At 38.9% G+C, this 16,321-nt stretch overlaps 1 protein-coding gene across 3 annotated transcripts in view; it reads right to left on the bottom strand.

Moving 5' to 3' along the window:
• Positions 1-16,321, bottom strand: part of AP1G1 (adaptor related protein complex 1 subunit gamma 1) — a 47,394-nt gene that overhangs the window by 25,603 nt on the left and 5,470 nt on the right. For 2 of the 3 annotated variants that reach the window (XM_032981772.2, XM_042797346.1), the window contains exons 2-5: positions 9,579-9,782; positions 5,378-5,502; positions 2,672-2,813; positions 1,369-1,465 (exon numbers count right to left, since the gene is read on the bottom strand). In XM_032981772.2, coding sequence (XP_032837663.1) covers positions 1,369-1,465; positions 2,672-2,813; positions 5,378-5,502; positions 9,579-9,779 — 565 coding nt within the window. In that variant the 5' untranslated portion in view covers positions 9,780-9,782. Of the gene's footprint in view, positions 1-1,368; positions 1,466-2,671; positions 2,814-5,377; positions 5,503-9,578; positions 9,783-11,063; positions 11,087-16,321 lie in introns of those variants that run through there. The other variant, XM_032981771.2, reaches the window with a different exon arrangement.

Here is a 16,321-nt window from a genome sequence, read left to right as displayed (position 1 = left end):
AAATGTGTTTTGAATTACATATATATTTATCTATACAGCTTGTGTCACAGCTTTCTTAACACTGACAGTGCTTACTTATCACTGAGACCACCCAAGAGGCTGCTAAAAGGGTTTCATACATATTCTACTTCAGAGAAAACTCAACACAAAGCTCATGGATAAGACTGCTGGAAAGGGCATGCTGATTTTTAAGTATGAGGAAAGCAGAAAGGATGATTCAGTTCTTGAGTTCAGGTGAACCTAGACTCAATTCTTTACTTGGCCAAGACTTGAAGAGGAGCATTCCCATCTTTATTTAGAGAGAGAACAGAACAGCTTTCAGCTTTTCAGAGTTCCATAAGACAATGACAGAGTATCTCACACTACCAAGTTGGATCAAGTAGGCATCACTTGCTGACAGTCTTACAGACCATTGCCTATTTGAGCAGCGCATGGTCTAAATGTTCTCATCATCATGTTTGAAATCAAGGTGAACTAGCTGCACATGCGTGAACCATGTTCCACGTGCAAACTGTCCTGTACTTCAAAGGTTTACAGCACATGCAGCCAAATTACAAAAAAAACAACCCCAAACCAAAGAAACCACCCAAACAAACAATAGCTTTTCAGGAGGCTACTGTGGCCAATTAGTACTGTTGGCACTTACAACTACCTCATCTTAAGACAGAACTCCCTGTGATGGGTTTTCATCTACTTTAGAACTCCTAGTGCACCCACTTATTTTTTAAGGCACATGATCATTGCAGATGTGCCACAAGACTAAGACTTTGGGAAGGGAACACTAGCCTTGATACAACTTAGTCAGGGTGTCGATACCAGTATTTCTCTAAATAATCTTCTAGAAGCGCTTGTGCAAGAAAACGTATTAAAAGAGAATAATCTGACAAAGGACCGTTAAATCTTGAATCTATTTTATGATGTAATTCTGATGAAAAACAACACTGAAGAAAGACTCTTCCCTGACAACAATGTAGGTATCTTAGACTTCAGAATGCCTGCTAAAATGAGAATCCTATAGTGCTATGCTAACAGAAGACACAAGAAACAACCCTAAAAATTGCACTTTAGAGTCCTGTGAGGCAGTATTGGATAAAGACCACAAACTTTCCCATTCCATCCACTCTGAACTGTATCACAAAACAGTAAGAGTTCCTTTTGTCACCTCTGTCATGTAAAACTCCTGCTGACTAGCAGGGTGATACGCATTGCTTCCTTCTGAATGACATTTGCTTTCACTGCATAGAAATGGAAAGAAACAAATCATACAAATACACCTCAAAAGTTCCTTCCAAACAAGAGGCTTAGGTAGCAAGTGCACCATCCCATAAAGAATGGCATAGCCTTGCTAAGCAGAGTCTCCCGTATTACCATGGTTCTTCTCATTCAGCAAGTTTTTGGTGGCTGGCAGGAACATCTCCATGAGTTCAGGCACCTTTCTAATAACGTGAACAGCACACAATGCTGCCTGTATAGGAAAAACAGCTCTGTTAGTACATACTATAATGACAATGACACATGTTTTGAGAACACCTAGCACAGCGGGAACTATAAAAAAATTTCATTATATTTATGGTACATTTTTCCATCTCTCTACTACAAGTGATACTAAACAGCGTCACAGAGAAGAGGGGGGAAAGCACTGAGCTACAAAGTAAATACTCCCACTAGCAACGGTTCATTTTTTTATATTATTCACTTCAGAAGCGATAATAATTGCGAAGCAGCTCTGCCTTTAATAGGGCTACCTCAGTCTGCTATCCTATTGCTAGGGAGGGGATAATGCATTGGAAGAAAATAATTACATTTATGTCAAATTACAGCTCATTTTCATTTGCTCGAATATCATTTCCTTCCCTACAAAATAACTTTCTCCTGCACGTGACGGGTCCTATGAAAAACAAAAGTATACTGCAAAAATATTGCCTACTTCTAGGATGAAAAAGCAACAGGAGACACTATTCTTTGCAGTTGCTTGAGCATCAAGCACACTGAGGGCCTCATCCCAGAATACAGCAACACCTCTTAGAATTGCTTTCTCTCCAATTTCTCTCTAGATCCAGCACTAGACAAAGAAGTAACAATGCACCTCTTCCTAAATCTTACCGCTCCCTACCCTCCTCAAGACTTAACAATAAAATAAGTTTAAAAGAACAAGCGTGATTACACTTTGCAGACGCTACAGCACACTTGCTATGGAAATTAGACCATTTATAATTGCTCGCCCATTTCAAGACCTTAACCTTTCTATCTCACACAATGCTGTCATCTTCACCAACCAAAGTGATCAAATAGGTTCAAATCTTCAGGTATCAGCCTGAACTGTTAATGATCAAAGTTTCTCTGGACTTATCTGAGAAGATACAGAAATAAAACCGATGACTAGAGTTTGGAGCGAATGTCTGTGCACAGGCAGGTGTTCACACTACCATCAATAACCTTAAGGCAGAGAGTATCAGAGTAGAATCAACTGCCTCACCTGTTGGAGGTTTGTCTTTTAGAGGCTTATACACATTTCTGATATATGGACAGGGAGTTTTGACCTCTACCTTGCACACTGGGAAAACATTCAGCCAGTGTGATCCAAGACATCTAGTATTCCCGACATTAGCAGGTATCCAATCGATCTTGAGTTTTAATCCATAACAAAGTATTCAAAAGTTCCCTGAAGTACCTTCTTCCTAAGATAGGAGTTGGAAGTTTTGAGGAGCTTTTCCACCTCTCCTGCAAGGTCTCTGCACATTTCTGAGGAACCCATGCAGCCAAGAGTGCAGAGTGCCAGCCCCTGCACATATTGCGTGCTGTGATTAAGGTCACTGTAAAGGAAAACAAAAAAGAAGCCAATCAGCATGAACGCAGAGAACCTGAACACACAAGGAAAGAGGCGTCTATATCTATAGTCATCTAATCTGCTGCAGACATGGCCCAGAACAACTCTGCAGATTCTCAGCTATTTGGCAGCATGACTTAGGAGCAATAGCAGCTTTGAGTGCATATACCACAGGGTTTGCTACTACTTCTACTTAGAATCTTCAATTACAAAGATAAAATACTTGGTTAAATCTATCAGGTGGGTATCTAGAGATTGAGCTGAGAAGAGGGAAGACCACACAGAATCCCATTAGAACTTCTAAAGTAAAGACAGAACATTGTATTTTGGAACATGCATGCAGAAAACAACCTAAAATGAAGTACAGTCCTGCAGTTACTCTGTGGGTTGTCCCAGCTTAAATATGTTCTAGGATAGGCTTTAGTTTCTGCATTTACAAATCAAACAGAATATTAAAATTGACGTAAAAATATCGCCTATCCTGAGTAAAAACCACAAACCCCACCACTTGCATACCTTGAAAATAATCCATACAGGAATTTTGTTTAGCAATCCTAACTATTCATATGCCTGTGGAAGTTGCAAAAAGCAGTCAATAAGAAGTTAAACAACCTAACAGTAGATGCTGTTCATGAGGCCAGCTACCAATGTAACATGAACTACAAGACAATATAGCTTCCACATGGCAACTCCAACAGCCTTTAAAACAGATTTCTACACTACTTTTCCATCAGACTGTTTGGTACTCTTGTCACCATAGTATCCAGGATTCAATGCTGAGGAAAGTAAAAAAATATGGTTCCTGGTTTAGGAGGCTAGGGGAGGTGGGGATTACATGATGGGAGACCTGGGGAAATGAGTAGTATGTAACTAAATGCATATAACGTGCAGAAAAGCAAGAGGCAGTATTCTGGTTGGAACATCGAGCAGGTATGGTAACATGCAGATGAAGGAACAGATAGCACATGCCACTAAATGGGTTGGTTTTTTGTTTCCTTCCTTTAACAAATTTCTGGCAGCTATACAAAGCTGTGCGTATAACAAGTATATGCTTCACAAGGGTGCTTGCTTTTTCTGTATCAAAAATCTAGGTGTTGCTATAAAATAATGAAAGAGAATGCCATAAATCAAATACCCTAATGTCTAGATAAAATCAAGACAAAGTAGTAGATACAGAGGTCAAAGGAGAAAGCAATAAACAACCCACTGAGGTGGTGGGAAGCTGTCCACTAGTTCTGCTCAGCTTCAGTCTGACCCATTTCCAGTCCAAACTTACTATACCCTTACCACACAAACTCATTTTAGCATGGACAATCAAAAGCGGTGTTAACTTTGCAGCCTGGTTCTAATGGAAGAGCTTCACAGGTATGATATTTCAATGAAAAATCTTCAGCCAAATGTCTCTCCTCTCCTGGACACTAGGTCCAAAGTCGGCAGATCCTCAGGCCTGTAGTTTTGTCTAGTTTCTTTCCAAGCACTTTGAGGCCACAGTCTAACTGACAATACTTTACTTGCTAATATCTGTGAGGTTTACATTCTAAAAGTAAATAAAAATTAAAAAAAACCCAGACACACCATGCATAACCAAGCAGGCCTCTGGGTAAATAAACTAGAACCCAGTTATTCCACTCCTGCTCCCATCCATCTTGAAAAGGAGTGTTACTGGAAATGCACCAATCATCATCTACTAAACTATAATGTAAAACAGTACAAGTTTAACAGCATTTTGCTGAGAGAAAAAAAAAAAGAAAAAAAAAATTATTTCCTATCCCCTCTTGCTCAATTTTAGCACCATGCCAAGCAGACAACACATCCCAAGTTGCTGCCTTGCTTCCAAGGAAAAACATTCCTCAGGACCATTAGGCCAACCTTAAAAAGAAAGCAGGACACACAGCCTTGATCCCTGAAGTCAGACGACTCTTCAGAGCTCACCATCAGAATTCAAGTAAACAAACACAGGACAACATGGCTGCACCAATACATAAGACTTTGTGACAGATGATGGCCAGCGCAGCCTACAAAGTTTTAACAGTTATAAAAGCATCTGATTTAATAATATTTAAAAGGTGCATGGACCTTTATTGATGCTGCATTACTCCTTGTCTGTATCTTCCCTACTGCAAGCTGGAAGATAACTAATTTACAGAAATGGAAAAGAGTTCTTTACTACAATCAGAGGTCTTCTGCACTGGCTGAGCAGCTTACTGTGGTCATTTCACCTTCCTGATTTTATTTTTCTTAACATGACCTCCAGAAACACTAACATTCTGTAACAGTAGTTACATGAAGTGTTGTTTGCCGCATACACTTCTTCAAGACTAATGCTATTTTATATTCCCTTCCCTCTAAGGAAACTTGAGGGGATCATCCAATACAGTACAATACTAGAACAGTCTTGTACACTCAATAGCATAAAACAAATTGAAGATACCAGTTTTCTAACACAAGAGGAAAAAAAATAAAGTACTCAAAATATCACTGTCAGGAGTGTACTTTCACATCTTGAAACCTCAAAGCATGTGTTGATGGAGAGAGAGGTGGCACCCTTACTTCTTGATGCAATTGGTCATAAGAAGATGGACATCCTGTCTCTCATCCAGCAGCAACATGGCACCTAAATACCCAATGCGCTTGTCTGTGAATTTCTGAGAGGCAATGAGCTTGAGGCACTCCAACTGGAAAAAAAAAAAGAAAAAAAAAGAAAAAAAAAAAAAGACAGAATTAGCTTAAACTACTTCTTAGCTAGAGGAGAAACAGTTTGAATTTTTATGTTTACTCATTTAGGTCTCTCAGAATGCATTTTCAAAAGTATATTTTATTCCCATTTTGGTGATGTGGAAAACAAAGAAAGGTTAAGTGATCTGCCCAAAGCTCCCAGCAAGCCAGCGGGAAAGTTATTAGCAGCTCCTGCATCTTGAAGTAGCCAGTCACTGTTGGCCTTCCATGACCTCATATATACCAGATACGTGGGTTTATGCCACAAAAATAAAAGGTAACATATTTATAGAGACAAGAGATCCATTATTAAAAACAAAATAGTAAAGACCTGGAAATCTAGACCATGTGTCATGTTTGGTATGCACTGGAAACTTCTGAACCAGGCTTAAATAGGTCGATCTACCTACCAGAGTAGATCAATGCTCCATAAATTAAGCTGTCAAAACTAGCTTTGGTTTATTATCATCTGTAACTAACTTGCTAGCTAGGTAAACCTTAGATACAGTCAGAGATAGTTAAGTTTTTGTGCTGCTCTGTAATCTCTATTTGAACACGTGAAGTTTGACTAAAACCATATGCATTGTAGCCACTACAAGCTTCCCTTTCACCATGTAGAAATGTCAACTGTGTTCAAGAGCATAAAGGAGATCCCTAAGATAACATGTACAGCTACCCCCTGCACTCAGCTGACTAAGAATTTAACTGATAATCCATTTTTAAAGTTAACACTTTCTTACTGCAAAAAGAGACCCCAACCATGGAGATATTCTGGCATTACTATGCACAAAAATATTTTTCTCAGATAACTAATCAAGTATAATCAGTATCTACTTTCCAGACAGGAAGTAACAGAAACGGCTTCTCAAAACAGGTAAGAGACCTATCCCTCACAGGCACATCCCATAAGTCTGTTTTACAAATTAGCTGGGGCAGCAACTAAACATACGCTACAGATTTAAGGAGGGGTCAGACAAAGCTTGCAACAGATCCATTTTAAAAGAAGGGGGCATGCACAGGCAAAAATACAGGGCATCATGAAAAGTTTTTCATGGTTGATAACCATAGGGAAGCTTGAACAGGGCAACACACACAGGTGAGATGCAAGCAGCACACACACATCAGGAGGGTGAAGTTTTACAGGATACTGATAAGAAAAATTAAAATTTAAGTGCCACAGAAATCAAGTGCTACGGCCTAGACGCTGACAAGTTCTCACAACTGCATGGCATCAGAACATACAATTCAACTGCAAGAAGTTGTCACATACGAACACCCACCTAGTGCAGGATGACAAATTGGTAAGAAAAAACTTGAAAGAAAGTGAGTTCAGTTTGCTAAGTTTAAAGCGCTTAAAACCTAGAATAAAGAAACACCTCTGAACAATAAAATCAGTCATCCAAAAGGATAACTTGCACAATTGGGCAAGATCAACCAGGGATAAGGTACAGAACACCAGATATCGACCTCTTATCTTTCCAGTGCTTTCTGTAAGAGAATAATGCACCTCTGAACCAACTTTCTTCCCCAGGTTTACAAGATCTTTTCTTATACAACCCTCTGCAAAAATGCAATGTAGAATTGATGACACGTAAGCTACTGTGTAAAAGCCAAAGGCAGAAGGTAAACAACTAAGGAAAAGCAGACGGAAACTAATGACTGCAACAGATACTGTAAGATATATTTCTAGTACTTTTGAATTTGAAAGATATTATTGAAATTTACCCTGTGAAAGACTTGTTCTTGTTTCACTTGTATACAAATACATGCAAACTAGCTTCATGCACAGCAATACTGAGAAACACGATCAGCTGAAGCTCTTACTAGGACTAATTAGTGGAAGAAATCTTGATACCATTATATCCATTTCATTCAAAGGAACAATTAAAGTCTGCTACATCAGTACTGTAACAGATACATCAGTAAAGCCAGATATGATACAGGCATATAGCCAGATTACAACTTACCCAAGTTTTTATTGACACAGCCACTCTTCCAACTGACATTCTTTTGCAAGTAGAAATAATGACAGTAACAAAGTTATTTGACCATTTGCCGAGGCTGCCTGACAATTTCTAAACTTGCACAAATGGCCTTTGCACACACTTGAGACACCACTTGCCATCCAGTGCATCTCAGCATGCACTGGCTAAATACGGTGCTCGTGCTCATATTTCTATACAAGATATCCTGGGTCAAAGTTGAGGATCCCTGGCTTGAAAAGAAGTAGATCAACCATTCACTACTACTCACACCTTCTCTAAATTCTCTTTTATTATTGGTTAACCCATCCAGACAGCTGAAATCAGATGTCTGCTTACATCTTTTAAAAGAGAGCATCTAACACAGTCTGTAGCGTGCTCCTGTTTTTCACCCAAACATATTTCCTGCATATTTATCCTATCACTCTGAGAAGCTTCCTGTCTACAAAGCTAGACTGTCTATCTACAAGACTCCACTGCTGAAATGACATGTGTCCTCTACAGATCCACAACTCACACAAAGTATACTCTACCTGCACAACATTAGCATTTTGAAAGATTCCTTCCAGTTATAAGCACTGAGGACATGCAAAGGTCTGCAACTTACTCACTTGGAGAATACTTGTTAAAAATCCCTTCTCAGCCTTGGGCCCTATATGTTTGTGAAAGTGCAGATGATAAACTACATGACAACCAAGGCCACCAAGTGAAGTACTCTCTTCCCAAAATAGTTAGCATAGATACTTCTGTTTGAGATGTAGCAGGCCCAACAATAATAGATATTGAATAATCTGTTTTATCCTTCTTCCACAGAGAGTGAAGACGTAATTTACCGTTACTGACCAAAGCAGAAAATGAAAAAATTATTAAAAACCTGGTCTAATCTTCCATATATGGGATTAAATATTTTAATAACAAGATAAAATAACCCAAATAAAATTTAAATACGTTGCTAACATAAGCCAAATGTAGAAATTCTAAATGACAGTTATCTGTAACACTTTTCACTCTTCTTGCAGTTCTTAGATATTTTGCGTTAATTTTTATGACAGGAAGTTTCCCTCTTGGACCAGGGAACCTGGCTATATAAAGTGTTAAGAACAGGATAATGCATAAATTCACATGCTCTTACGCAACAACTCATTATTCTGAGAGAAGAATCCAATGACGTAGAAGTAAGATGATGCACTTTACATGCAATAGCACAGCCCTGACTCATTCCCTAACACTAAGACTATTTGGAATTTTATCTCAGTGGTTTGAGTTTACTGTTTCAGTGAGACATGTCAAGGTTGGTAAATCCAATCATGAATGATTAGGCTCCCAAGAAATGAAGCTACTTTAAGGGATACAATAATTTGACTGACTATTTAGCGTTATGGAAGACCTAGGTTAGATTACTACTAACAGGACATTTACTGACTTTAAGCAAAATAGAGTATGCCCTAAAGTTCAACTTGAAGAATGTAGATCAAGAACTCCCATCTTCCTGTCCCCCTTTTCCACAATCTTACCTGTGTCAAAAAATAAGCCAAGAGATGGAAAACTTGTACTAGTATTCTCCAAGTCACCTCACTAAGATGGGGATAAGGAGCACCGATTTCTTATTGATGGGAACAGACCAGCTCTTATCTGCCTAGAATAGACTGCTTTAGAAGGAAAAGGGCATAGAACCTCCTTTGAAGTATCCAGTATTTTCCATGAGACAGAACTCCAATGTGCTGGTTTGAACCCATCCAGAAATAGCCATATGTATTGGACTGTGGTTTAAGAACTACTGCTCTGCAGAAATATGAGTAGCGAGGAACAGTCTGGCAAAAACTGACTAACCCTAAGTTTGGGAACAAAATACGTTACGTCTCCAAACAGCAGATTTCACTAACAAAGTCAAAACTAACTAATGTAAGTTCAGAACATACATGGACAGACCTCAAAACATCCCAACGAGAAGACAGCAGAATGCAGCTAGGAATGCTCCAAACAAGTCAATGTGTCCAAAACACACAAAGACTGGCGTATGCACTTAGCACAGCAAGCACTGAATTCTGACCTACCTGTCCAAAATGTGCAGGGTATCCCAGCATGTGCATATACAGCAGCTTGGCCACATTTCTGCATCGGTATGTGTTATCTTCCTCACGGAAGGACGACCGGATAGCAGCACATTCTTTTTGGATCATCTCACGCTCTTCTGCCTGGGTTCTTGCTGTCCGGATGGTCCGGATCAACTCCCGCAGTCTGATGGGGGCTGGCATCCTCTGGGAGAAAGAGAGATCTGTAAACCTTGTACTGTACCTAAAGGCTTCATAATGGTCTCATACTTTTGCATGGGGTTTTTTTGTTTGTTTGTTTGTTTGTTTTCTTCTTCCCGCCCCCTCTCTTTCTTACCCTATAATTATACAAATAGAAGAATTAAGAAAATGCAAACTGTTTCGGTAGCATGGTTAAAAGTACACTTGAAAACCAGAGGAATTTATTGTACCTCACATTTGCCTTTCCAGCCCATTAGAAACAGAAATTGCTATGCTTTGAGCTAGCTGTCAGGTAAATATAACATGACTCCCCACCCCAAACAAGCAGAAATAGCACTCTGCAATGTATGCTCTCATTCATATCAACTGCCTCCCTCCAGAAAAGTCAGGCTCCGAAGAGAGTTGATCCCAAAATCATGACAACTTGGTGCAGAAATCCTTTACAAAAAAGCAATGCTGTTTAATAATTTGTAGAAGAATTTATACAAGTGTTTCAGATAGCCGTGCTTCAAAAATTCTGCAAATTTGTGCCATGCACATTTCCTTCTTAGAGGCATGGAAGTCAGCAGAAAAAAACAGATGGAAGAGCAATCTTAGCTGTGTGGATATTTCAGAGAATCTTTTAGAAATAAATAAACCAAACTGACACCGTCCTTTTATTACACCTCAAACAGAACAATCCTTTCTAACACAAGACTGTCACGTTACTGTCTGGTAGCACCGATACGAAAAAGAGTGTGCAAGAAAAGTGTATTCTACATGAACACCAAGTAGGTACACTTCACCAGACAGAATACTGATGGAGCCATCTGACCTAGAGAGCAATTTTGTCTGCTGAACATACCTCGAGAGGAAAAAGGCTCTCAAATGAATGCCAAACTTTAGAATTATGTTCAACAGTTGAGCTTTTTAGGTCATGATCACCAAAACTGACTTCTGACTTTCTGGGAGATCAGACTATGCAAGTATATCTACAGTTGGCTTTCATACACACAAGACTGGATATAATTAAGCCATTCTAGTAACAGATAATGTCACGCCAACTTGTAAAAAGTTGCCATGGCAGTCTGCTACAGATTTCATCTGGGTCACTGTCCTCCCAAAACGGTGTGTCATACATTTTAAGCACTGTCATATCAGAAAAAGATGTGCATTCAGACGTTGCACTAACTGGCTTGCATGACACCACAGATCAGACTGGCTGGGAAGCATACAGAGTTTGAGATCACAAGCCCTTTTGCTCCCACTCTATATTTGAAGGGTTTATAAACTGCTGAACACTGGTACCTTTCACAGCCTGTGACAATCGCAGTGCTTTCCTTGCCGTGGGACCAAAACATTCTGTAGGTATGCCCATAGCGGGCTTCAGCATGTTAAGTTTTGCCCTGGACAACAGAAAGTAAAACAAAAGACTACCTAAATAGTTTTAGTCAATGGGAAGACAGCACTGAATGACGTTACCACACATTCTAAGTGCAGCTTTTTTTGCTGCACTTTTTTTTTGTTTTGCATCCTTCATCAGTGTTTAGACAGGACTTCCTACCTCACCGAGAAGGCAGGTAAAATGAAAGCAAACAGTGAAGATCTAGTATGATTTAACCCGAACATCATCCAGCCATTGAACAAAATTAATATTCTGTATTTACAAATGTCCTTGCATAAATAGTCAGCAATCCTCACTGTAAAGATTATTTTTCCTTCTCACATCACAACCACAGGAAAGCAAGTGGAAAACAGCATTTCAGAAAGCAAAGAATTAAATAATAAGATTCAATCAGATGATAGCCAAATTATAAGGCTACCTCCTGTTTTCATCTGTGTAACACACTAACAAGCAGTTACTACAGTCACAGTCCAATCTGAACTACTTCCTAAGAACAACTGTATCTCACACACGCTTCCTGTCTGATAAGGAAAGAACAATTCAAAACTGCTCTGATGGAGGACAACACTAAGGGCAAGAGACAAAGCTATGATTTATTTTCCAACATTCAGAACTTCTGCACTTGTGCTGCAACTCCATACTCTTTTCTTTTTTAGTCAATATTAAATAATTCAGCTTTTTTAAAAATATACCTTTGAAATCTTCCCATTGAAAAAGTTTTGCACCCATCTATATAAAACAGTGTCTCACTCTCACAAATCAATTAACGTGCTTATACCTGGGGGCTGGAGCTCCTTTCTTGTGCATACTCTAGTATTTCAATGCTTTGTAATTCCCATGCAATGTATCGGGTTGGCTTTTCTTCTCCACAAGAAAGTGTTCTTTTACTACCAAGAAATTCTTACATCAGGTCTTTGATTTCTGCCTTCAGCAACTTTTTTTTTTTTCAGATTCTTTTGCATGCTAATACACTGGAAGTCTCATCTCAAGTTTCAGGCATTTCAAGTAAATGTAAGCAGTAGATATTGCAGGTGTGAAGAAACTCTAGATGTGAGAACACTTCAATTCAGAAACATTCCAGAACAGATTAACATTTACCTATAATCAACTATTACGAGGTTTGTTATAATGCCAGCAGAACTCTAAGGTGATATACCTTGGGTAGTTCCTGCTGATTTTCTGTTAAGCACGACTGTTTGCGTGACAATATGCACACACTCAAACAATTTAAATTATACAGTGAGAACTCTCTCACTAACACTGATCAACTATCTGTTGCCCTGTATTGATGCACTACCAGGCATGAATGGGAAAATGCAGAGAACAGCAGCCATGCCAGGTAAGGCATAAAACTCATCTAACCCAGTATCCTGTCTCAGGATAGAAAGTAGTGGATGTATAGGGGAATTAACAGAGAAGGCACATCTCCTCAATGCTTCTTTTGCTTCCAAGATTTGCTGCAATTTAAGGGACTTCCTGAGCCACAGACAGCATCTTTCTGCATAGGACCTCTCTACAGATCTATGGATTTATCACTTTCTGAAAGCATCCAACCATTATTACCATGGCTATGAACAGAAGAATTTGCACAGTTTAACTATAAATTCCATGAAAAATTATCTTTGCTTTAAACCTGCTGTCTGACCAAGTAAAGGATACTAAATTAAATTCTTACACCGTGAGAAAGTAAGTACTCATCATCGATTAATTGATTTTATGTCATCTATGATTTTACTGCCTTCAAGTGTAGCTACCCCGCAGCCACCGCCCTTTCTAGGCAGTAGAGTCCTACTCTAATCTCTTCCTGTATGGAGCCATTGCACAATTCCTTCATATGGCTCTGTACCTTTCGGAGATACAGAGGTTGTTTTTTAAAACAAAGTATTCAAACAATGGGTGCACCACGAGTTTACACAGCAGATATTTTTTTTTTTTCTTTGCACTTAGAAAGTTAAAAAAGTTTAAACTCACTTTGGCTATTTTGGCTACTGTTGAGCCAACATTTTTTTATAAAGATCCTACAGACAGTTCTAAGACCTCCAGCTTGAGTGACAACTTAGAGCTTTTCACTGTGTATTTATCTTCACAGTAATTTATTTTCAGCACAGGTACTGCTTTGCATTTATTGACAATGAATTTGTTTTACCATTGTATTACGTACTTCCTTAGTGTCACAAAATCTTTCCACAGCTTTAGAATGAAACTGTCACCTCACTATTCACTCCTCCAGATCACTTTATGAACAGGCTTAATGGCACAGTTTCGCAGAGTAACAGTAACTCTCAGTAACTGCTTCCTATTATGAAAGCAGACAGATTTTCTATCATTGCCTGGTCACTTTTGTTTCTTCCTTAGCTACTCACAAATTCACAGCAAGACCTGCCTTGAAAAACTGCACTATAATGCAATAAAAACCTTTGGTTAGAGGCATTGACAAGACTGAAAAATCCAACAATTTTACAATCCAGATGACTATCCATTTACCAAGAACTTGTCAAGAACCACGCAGTTCCTGGGTCCTCTCCCGAAGCCCTTCCTAAAAACTGGCATCATACAAGCTACCACCTACTCTTGTTGTAAATGAAGTGTTGATTAAGATAGTGACATATTTACAAGATGAGTAAATTTGAGTTCCTTCAGAGATACTGGTGAACTTCACTTTCTATTGTCAATTTATTACTAATTTTACCCTATTTGTTCCAAGAGTTCTTCTTGTGACATTTCAGTTTGAGAGTATTCCTCACAGGTTTCAACATGAGAATCCCAGTAAGTTTCCCCGTATAAAGCATTGATGTAAATGAAGTGGGTTGGGTTTTTTTGGGGGGGTTTTTTTTTTTTTTGGCTGTGAATTTGTTTTCTTTACACACTGGTTATCAGTCAGACTTCTAGCATGCGTCTGCTATGTATCACATTCCTATACTGGGCAACAAAACAGGGTCCTATACAGGCACATGGTCTTTAAGTGTCACAGAACATTTAAAAAAGACAAACAAACAAAAAAAGTACCTCAGCACAGGTGAGATACAAGAAAATTAATTAAGAACACCATTTGAGAAGAAGAATAAGGACAGGAAAATCAATCAAGAAGTTTGCTTAGGAACATAATGCAAAAAAACCTTCAAACAAGCATTAAGCAGTTCTTCCTTTTTACTTGATCTCTGACACTGTCACATGTGAAAGATATAGATGTAGTCACCAGCAGATCAATTCTCCTAGACCACCTTATTGTCTCAATTCCCACCTATACAGAACAGATAATACTGACTGCCCTAAGATTCTGCAGGCACGATAGCTTAAATGCCTCTTACTGCAGCATTATCACAAACAGCAGCAAGGTGAAACTAAGATGGTCAGTTTTGCTACAATCCAGAGAATGGCTTCCTACTACTGCTACTAGAAGTATCTGCAAAATACATACTCCTGAAGAGGAATGTGTTGCCCACAAAAACTTCAGTTGCAGCCCTTAGACCACTGACTGCATCAGGCAACAAGCATCAAGATGGTACCGAGACAAGGCCTAGTGAGTAAATAACTACAAAACTGTGAGAAGCCAAGCCAGCAGGGACTGCTAGGACAGATACTACTACTTAATTTCAAAAATACAGCTGCATGTGCAGTTCAGACACCTGAATGAAGAAGCTAGGGATGCCTGAACAGTTATTTTTCATGTTCTGTCTGATAATCTTTCCCAGAGCTCTAAGATTAGCTGCATATGCCCCTTGGTCATCAAGCAAAGATCCACAGTTTGTAGGCATCAGGAAATCTAATCATCCTAAATCCAGACCATTTGAGTAAACCAACCAGGTTTTGTGCAAGTATCACAAGACTTGAGAAAGTCATTCAGAACCTCAGTTTCACTCTCACCACCCAAGAAAATTCCTTTAGCTTTGAGGTCCATATATTTTCTTACTCAGAAAGGCAATCCCAGAAATTATCCACACCACTTCCTGGATAATCCTATATCCATCTGGATGACTCCTATCCAGGGGCAGGCCATAAACTTAACTATTAAGCCCACAATGCTATGACTTGAAGTAGCATGGTTGCAGGCCTGAAGCCTTAATTTTGCAGACTTGGTGAAAAAACAGGCAGAAAAGGTAGAACGAAGGCAACGAGATTATATAGATATTCCTACGGGATGTACTGCTAAAGAAAATAAAAAAAAAACAAAACACACTACTGAGAGAGAGAAGACTGCACTGGCTCAATTTTTGTTACTTTCTAGAGGAAATACACGTAAGAAATGCCATGCCCTTCCCTCCCCATATTCAACTCGACTCTCAACATGACTTGTGCATCGATTTTCTAGGATCCTGATAGATCACAGAACAACAGGAAACAAACACTCTTCCATGTACACGCTGCCAAGCAATCCATGACTGCAGACTAGACTCACTGAGCACAATGACAAGCTGTAGTAGCAAGACAGGCACAAGGTCTCATGTCCTCCATGGACACAGACCTGGCACTCTAGGAAGCTGCAGTATAACAGAAGGTACTAAGAATGGAAAAGGGCTCCATCAAGCCCTAGGAGATAATTTATTGGCAAGTATTTACAACTTTCCTGATCATATAAACAAAGTATGGACAACACACAGCATAACCACAGCACGGCTCTGCCAAGGCAGTCAAACAGTTACAGTGTCAAAATCTTACTGGGGTTTGGCATACGATCATACACACTTCACTCAAAAAGGGAATTAGGGCTATACATCAATAAACAGATTAAGAGTTAAAACAAAAAGAATACTAAAGAAATACAAAGCAAAATATAAATAGGATTAAACAATTTGGAGCCCAGAAGAATTAAAACACTTAAGTGATCATTTAATTTTGACTACATAATTTGTCTTGAAATGAGACAGAATCTTGAAATTCACATTATGAACCATGTGGAAGATTAAGAAAAGTCAGCTTCAGATGAAAACTACAAAAAGCTATCAAATAGCAAACTGCCATGAAGAAATAAATTTTACGTACTTCTCTATATCACAGAAATGCATTTTATTGCACAAGATGACTAACAGACAGAGGACAAATGTATAATCTAGTAACAGCAGGTCTGGAGTTTAACTTTAGCTGGCTAAGCGCTGCTTAGAACTTCCTTCAAAGTAGCAGATCTTGTTCTTCAGGATTAGTTAACATTTTGTACCAGTCCAGG

This window comes from Tyto alba, unplaced genomic scaffold (assembly GCF_018691265.1).
Source record: "Tyto alba isolate M040663 unplaced genomic scaffold, T.alba_DEE_v4.0 Super-Scaffold_26, whole genome shotgun sequence".
Taxonomy (NCBI): Eukaryota; Metazoa; Chordata; class Aves; order Strigiformes; family Tytonidae; genus Tyto; species Tyto alba.
Note: the sequence above shows the minus strand (reverse complement) of the source record. Positions and strands in the feature narration are given on the sequence as shown.